Source organism: Centroberyx affinis, unplaced genomic scaffold (genome assembly GCF_046629955.1).
Source record: "Centroberyx affinis isolate AG114_WGS23_722 - 3 ecotype Tasmania unplaced genomic scaffold, CSIRO-AGI_Caff_v1 ptg000863l_1, whole genome shotgun sequence".
NCBI classification, from domain to species: domain Eukaryota; kingdom Metazoa; phylum Chordata; class Actinopteri; order Beryciformes; family Berycidae; genus Centroberyx; species Centroberyx affinis.
Genome location: NW_027279457.1, coordinates 64,132 through 71,808, shown reverse-complemented (window position 1 = coordinate 71,808; position 7,677 = coordinate 64,132). Strand labels below are relative to the sequence as shown.

Here is a 7,677-nt window from a genome sequence, read left to right as displayed (position 1 = left end):
AAAAATGTAGATGTAAGTCTAAACATGTAGCACCTTTAACCCCTCGCACCCTGACTTTCCCCTTAAATTTCCCCTTAAGTAGTTTCAAAGTTGGAATTTTTTTCCATACTGTAAGAAATATTGCACATCATACATATTCTGTATCTGCTTGTTCTAATCAATTTTATCTTTTTCTTTGGTGTCATGGTTTGGAAACCCATCTAGAACAGAAACTCTTTGAATCAGATCATGAAATGGTCCAGTGGGCTGATTGGTGAGTCACAGCTTAACCCAGCATCCCTCTACACCAGACAGTTACAGAGGATAACTGGCTCGATTTTAAACGACTCCCACCCTTTGCACAGTGAATTTCAGCTTCTTCCTTAGTCCCAAAGTGCAGAACAAAGCGGTATAAAAACAGCTTTGTTCCAGCAGCCATTGCTCAGATGAACAAGTCGTAGCAACATTGCACAGATGATATAGAGGCAATGTTTATTTATTTATTTTATCTTTTAGTATTTAGTCTTTTGTGGTTTAGTGATGAGTTTTACTGATTGGAACTTTGAGTACTTTTATTATATTTGTCTACTGTTTGTGTTGTTTCTAAGTGTGTGTCAAGATGGATGACTCTCTACTGCAAACCAAATCTACCTACAGTTACAAATAAAGTAACCTGAACCTGAACCTGCTTCATTGAAGCTACAGCTGCTTATATTGAGTGAAATATTCAAACCCAAGACACCAATTTTATGGCCGCACCATTAGAGAAAATAAAAAAAAATCTAGGTGTCTTGTGCATCATTTTATACCCATTCCCCTGTAATTCAGCATGACACGTTTGGTATCTTTGGAAACCTTGGGATCTTGACTAGAATTTAAAATGAAGTTCTGTAGGTTTGAAGAAAACCCACTTGGTCGTGCAATTATGCTTCTTAATATTTAGTACTTTTCTTTACTGGTATACAGTGGAGAATGACAGATGGGAAAGACGTAATGACGTGTGACAAAGGTTGTGAGGTGGAATCAAACCTGTGTTGTTGTGAGCGCATGCTTCGTGTCTCACACCACAGGGACACCTCGTTCTAAGAAAAGCTACTTGAATGCAAAACGCAGAACTTGAAGTGCGTGTTGGAGCTCCTGGCCTCGCACAAACAAGTCTTCAGAGCCGCTACAAGACACGCCGTCATCTCAAGTACCCAGCATTCATCTTGCCAACGCTCCTCTCTCTCCTTCCTTCCCCACTTCCAGCCTGCCTTTCAGCCCCTGAAACGTGTGTGGGAGCCTCTTCCCTGGTACAAACAAGTGTTTCTAAAAGACTGCGGGTCGCAGTAACACTGACACCTTGAATGGCTCTCCCTCGCCCCGCGCTGACCCCGGTGTTCACTTGTAGGCTCGCTTGTGAATAGACGTACGGGGAGGGAGGGAGGGAGGGAGGGAGGTGTCGGGACGGTTCCCCGCAACTTAATTAAACTACTGAACACGTCCCAGTGGCGCTGGAGGGGTTTAAGGTCATGACAGGCGTCTCAGGGGAGAGAAATGTGGACGGGTGGAGATAAAAGCGATACAAGTTCTGGTACATTAGGTATCCCCCTCTTTCTTTGGCCAAGAATTTCATTCTGTGAAAGAAGGAGTAACGCCTGCACACTTGCTCCATGCCACAAAAGTTTAATAGTGACAACGTTTCCATCCTTCTTGGGTAGTCACTATTAAACTTTTGTAGCATGGAGCAAGTGGCATGGAGCAAGTGTGCAGGCGTTACTCCTTCTTATGTTTTGGAAAAACTTGTCCATGCATTTATCTTCAGTAGACTCGACTACTGTAACGGTGTCTTTACAGGACTCCCTAAAAAATCGATCGGACAGCTGCAGCTGATTCAGAACGCTGCTGCTCGAATCCTCACTAAGACCAAGAAGGTGGATCACATCAATCCAGTTCTGAGGTCTTTACACTGGCTTCCTGTCTGTCAAAGAACTGATTTCAAAATACTACTGTTGGTTTATAAAGCACTGAATGGTTTAGGGCCAAAATACATATCTGATCTTCTGCTACGTTATGAACCGTCCAGACCTCTCAGGTGGTCTGGGACCTCTCAGGTGGTCTGGGACAGGTCTGCTTTCTGTCCCCAGAGTCAAAACTAAACATGGAGAAGCAGCTTTTCAGTTTCTATGCTCCACATATCTGGAACAAACTCCCAGAAAACTGCAGGTCTGCTGCGACTCTCAGTTCTTTTAAATCAAGGCTGAAGACTTTTCTGTTTGCCGCTGCCTTTTATGACATCAAATAACTATTCATCTCTCACACTGCACTGTAACCTTTATTCTTGTATTTTACACCTGTCCTATTCTATTTTAGCCTATTTTTTTAGTTATTTTTTTGGTTTTTATTCTCTTAGCTCATAAATGAACTTCATTTTTCTTGGTCTTTTATTTGAATTTTATCCTTTTCATTTTGTCTCTGTCTTTGCTTTTAATGTTTTATGTAAAGCACTTTGAATTGTCCTGTTGCTGAAATGTGCTCTATAAATAAACTTGAATAAAGCCTTGCCTTGCCTTATGTTCTCACTATTCAACTTTTGTGGCATGGAGCAAGTGTGCAGGCGTTATTCCTTTCACTGACAGTTTTCTGATAGCCTTGCACCTACGTGATGTGTGTATAACTGCTCTCCTTCAACAAGAATTTCATTCTACAAATATATGCTGCCGAGGAGTCCTGGTGGATCAGTGGTCTAAGACAGTGGTTCTCAACCTGGGGTTCAGAACCCCCAAGGGGGTTTCAAGATTTATGGGATATAGGAAAAAATAATATTTTATTATCGTGTCTATTTTTTTCTAATTTTTCTCAAATGTTTTTCTTGTAAAACACTGAATAATTTCCAGTCTCTCTCTGCCAACCCTAACTCTAATCCTCTGATAATGAATCAAATCAAACAACCTGAAAAGGGAAAATCATTCTTTGGTTGAACTTTGCACGCTTGTGACAGGAGACGTGACTAGACATCGCTTCGTTTTAAGGGGTCACGAGCCAAAAAAATTTTGAGAACCACCTGTCTAACCATGTCTTCTTCTACTTTGTACTGTCTAATAAAGGCAAAAATGCCCCCCCCAAAAGGAATCTTAATATATGTTGCTTATCTTGTTTTCCCTTGTCATGCTTTACGATGAAGTTGGAATGTTTATCATGTACATACATTTTTATCTATGCTATTTAGTTAATTTATAGTCCATAAATCTGTGGAGCTTCTTAGTGTCTTCACTATCTTGAAAAAGTCGGCTGGTGGCAGCTCCTCCCTCAGAGCTCCTATATTTTTGGACAGCTTGCTTAAAACCACATTTAGGAATCTGAACCGTCTTTATTTATTTATAACGCAACGACTGGTCCTCCACCACCCACCACCCCCACAACCTGTTGAAACACGAAAAGGTGCCTTTATTTTTGCGTTCTCCAATGTTATCTTCCTTGCACCAGTATATTTTTCTGAACTTTTTATTCTAACCTCCGTGAAGTCTTCTGAGATTGTTGCACTTTAAACTCCAATAAGCTTAAAATCTCTTACTGGAATCATCTTCAAGAGCTTATTTTCCAACGCGCCTAGTTTGGTGAAAGTTCTGTCTGTTGTGCGTAGAAGGGCAAGTCAGTGGGAGCGCTACTGCTCTCTCTCGCTCTCTCTCTCTCTCTCTCTCTCTCTCTCTCTCTCTCTCTCTCTCTCTCTCTCTCTCTCTGTGGTAGAGGCGGGGTGACAGCCTCTCCCTCTCTCTCTGCCTAAAACAGACTTCTGCTGAGCAGCTGTTGGTCGGGAGTGAAGGAGCGGCAGCCTCCAGAGCGGAGCGGTGAATCCATCTCGTTAAAGCCCGGGCAGAGCGGCAGTCGCTCGTGGGAGGGAACGGTGAAAGACCCTTTTACGCACCGGGGACGCGGCTTCTGGAAACGGGTTTTCCGAGTTCTCGAGGGATATTCTGTTTAACGATTTAGGCTACTTTACATTTTGAAATTCAAAACAGTAAAATAAAAAGAAAGACTTCATCATCGGCAGGATGAAGGGATTTACACCTTTCTTCAGCGTGATTCTTGTTGCGCTGCTCGCCTCTGAACACTCAGCGACCAAGTTAAATGTACCGCGGCTGAGGCTCTCCTATAAAGGTAATTTGGTGATCAATTAGCATCCATCTATCTATCTATCTATCTATCTATCTAATAGCCTATTTGTCTTTTTACAACTAAGCCAGGTTCTCAATTTGGTGAATTCAGTGTTACTAATTTATTCTGATATCAGGCTTCATCGAATGATATTTTTCAGGGAATAAAATTGGACCTGCAGCCGTTTTTATTGGTAGCTACATTGAAGTTGTTCTCTCTCTCTCTCTCTCTCTCTCTCTCTCTCTCTCTCTCTATCTATCTCTGTATGTGTGCGCGCGCTGCAGGTGGTACTGCTGATCTTGACCGTCTCATTTCAAGTGTTATATGTGATTCTGTGCGCGCTGCTTCTCTCTCTCTCTCTCTCTCTCTCTCTCTCTCTCTCCAGAAAGTGATTTCCCTCTGTATATTTCAACTTCATTCCCCTAAACGACCTTAAAGGCTTCGGGGGCTTCATTCATTTTTATTCGTGCATTTTTTTCCCCCCCAACTAGCTATTTCTCACACTGTTTGACTTCGTGGTGGTCTGCGCTTCATGCGCTAAATCCCGTGAATCCGGGTTGACTGTTGGCTACTGTTTCGGGGCTTTATGTGTTGTACTTAGCAGACAGGCATACATTTATTTGCTGGATTCCAGCTCGACGCAGCTCGGCGGTGCAGGCAGGGTTTCCCCCTGAGGAGAGTTTGGCTGATTTTCACCGTTCTGCGGTCGGATGCACCGGGGCGCGCCTCCCCCCGTTCTACAAGTTTATTAGGAGCGGCAACCCCCAGCGAAAATACCTGTAGTAATCCTATAATAAGATTTAGAAGGATACTGCGTAATTATCACAGCAAAAACTACGAGTCCCCATAGGAATATGATAGGATTATTATAGGAATAGGAAGAGTTTGACTACTGAGAAAACTGACTTTAGCTTTTATCTGTTGTCTGGACAAAATAATAGTTGCTACAGAAGTGGATTTTACATGATTTTATAATATTTATAGGTATTATTTTTGTTGCAGTGAACTCTAAAACCTGGTCGTTGCGTTTTGACTTTGAAGGGCAGTATAAGAACATTGTAGTGATTTTGTATTAGTATGCTATAAACTGTAGCACATCTATTAAAATAGTTAACATATTTTACCAAAATTCAAACGCTGCCATATATCTCTTTTGCCAAGCCACAGCTATCTCTCTGTATCTGTTCAAGTCTCTCTCTCTCTCTCTCTCTCTCTCTCTCTCTCTCTCTCTCTCGCTCTCTCTCTCTTTTTGTTGCAGACTATGACTCAGTCAGGTTTAGTGATAATAAGGGAGTAAGGAGCTATAGTGGGTGTGTGTTTTAAGTGCTGATGACTGTGCTGCTGCCAAACCGTGAGGAGGAATTCACTCTGCATTGTTCGGAGCCAAAGTGGCTCTGCAATCATCATCAGTGATAGATATCACACAGGATTTCCTCCTGTTCAGCTCGGGGTTTTCGGGAGAAACGTCACCCTGAGAGCCGGCTGGACTGTAAAACTGGTCAGGAGAAGAAAGAAAGAGAAAGAAAGAAAGAAAGAGATTGAGAGATGTAGAGTGGAGATGAAATGAGAGAAGTGGAAGGAGATTTTTAGGATAAACAGTGTCGCTATAGGGCTACAGTACAGTTACAGATATAGAATACAGAAGAAGTAGAAATCTTACCTTTTACATATTTGTTTTTTGGTAGAAGTCCTACTTTTTGTCTTTTAGTGGAAGACCTACTGTTAGTTTTTTGGCAGAAGTCAGTATAAGTGTGTTTGGAAGTTTTGGTGCCATACGTTAGAGTTTAGTGAATTGATCCTTGATCCCCAAGATTATAGAAATGATTTGGAAAATCCTGCAGTTTAGTGGAGCAGCAGATGCAGGGTGGGGGAACTTCTACAATGGCTCTTATTGTACAAACAAAGTCGTGCCTTGGCCAAACACTGCTGCGGAGAAAACTTGGCCCAGGATTGTGATTCACTGCATTTCGCTCATATGGAGCCTCCTTTCCTAAGTCCAATATAGATCCATTCAAGAATCCAAAAAAGGGAAATCCATACTCTTAAAAAGATCTTGATTGATTTATTTTACATGGAATATATAGCTTGGCAAACTGAACATATGCTGTATAAAATATATCAATCAATATATTTTTTGAGTGTGGATTTGTCTTATTTTGGTTCTTGTTCTCGACCAGAAAAGCCTTATTTTATGTCCATTTTCTTACGGACTTTCTTAGTCATTAATTGTATATATCCATTGCCTCTTAAGTCTAGTAATAAACAGCACCATCTTTAGACTAAAGTTACTCTTCTAAAAACATTCAATCCTTATGTAGAGAGGGTGATGGAGGCTAAAGAGTGTGGGAAGAAAACCTGCCTGTAAGATTCTCATTAGTGAGCGACCAGTTCGGACCTTCATGGCTTCCTGTCTGCATGACCTCCGGTTTGACCCCACGCTGCACCCTCTTTTACATAATGTCCCCCTCCACTCAGTTCTCTCTCTCTCTCTCTCTCTCTCTCTCTCTCTCTCAGCTCTCTTTAAATCTCTCCATACCTCTGCACCTCGCTCATCTTTTCACTCCTGAGTTGGTTTTCTCACTCTTCATTCTCAACTCAGTTCTCTCTCTCTCTCTCTCCATCTCTCTCTCTCTCTCTCTCTCTCTCTCCATCTCTCTCTCTCTCTCTCTCTCTCTCTCTCTCCCTCTCTCTCTCTCTCATTATAACCCAGCGTAGCCCGCAGGGTGTTTGTGTTCCCAGGGGGATGTAGAGGTAATTTAGCAACAGGAAAAGCTGTCATTATCTCATTTCAATCAATTAGTGGGGAGAAGTTCAGGCAGGAAGGAGTTCATTTTTACCTCCGATTTTTTTTTTTAAAGTGCCAGTACTCTTCATCCTTCTCTTCTCTTCTCTTCTCCTCTTCTTTCCTCTCTCCCCTCCCCTCCCCATCTCTTCTCTTCTCTTCTCTTCTTTCCTCTTCTCTCTCCCCTCCCCTCCCCTCCTCCCCCCTCCCCTTCTCTTTTCTTCTCTTCTCTTCTCTTCTTTCCTTTCCTCTTCTCTCTCCCTTCCCCTCCCCTCCTCCCCCTCTCTTCTCTTCTCTTCTTTCCTCTCCTCTCCTCTCTCCCCTTCTCTTCTCTTCTCTCCTCCCCTCCTCTCTCCCCTCCTCTTCTCTTCTCTTTTCTTCTCTTCTCTCCCCTTCTCTTCTCTTCTCTCCCCTTCTCTTCTCTTCTCTTCTCTCCCCTTCTCTTCTCTTCTCTTCTCTTCTCTTCTCTCTCTTCTCTCCTCCCCTCCTCTTTCCCCTCCTCTTCTCTTTTCTTCTCTTCTCTCCCCTTCTCTTCTCTCCTCCCCTCCTCCCCCCTCCCCTCCCCTTCTCTTTTCTTCTCTTCTCTTCTCTTCTCTTCTCTTCTCTTCTCTTCTTTCCTCTTCTCTCCCTTCCCCTCCCCTCCTCCCCCTCTCTTCTCTTCTCTTCTTTCCTCTCCTCTCCTCTCTCCCCTCCTCTTCTCTTTTCTCCCCTTCTCTTCTCTCTCTTCTCTCATCCCCTCCTCTTTCCCCTCCTCTTCTCTTTTCTTCTCTTCTCTCCCCTTC

The 7,677-nt window shown here is 42.9% G+C and overlaps 1 protein-coding gene across 1 annotated transcript in view; it reads left to right on the top strand.

The window, feature by feature from the left end:
* Positions 1-3,935: 3,935 nt before the first annotated feature.
* The window catches only part of LOC139645448 (semaphorin-3G-like), a gene marked incomplete at its 3' end in the record, with an annotated part of 62,574 nt that continues 58,832 nt past the window's right edge, over positions 3,936-7,677 (top strand). Inside the window, exon 1 of the mRNA XM_071521162.1 lies at positions 3,936-4,116. Within this exon, the coding sequence (XP_071377263.1) occupies positions 4,011-4,116 (106 nt within the window). The remainder of the gene's footprint in view (positions 4,117-7,677) is intronic.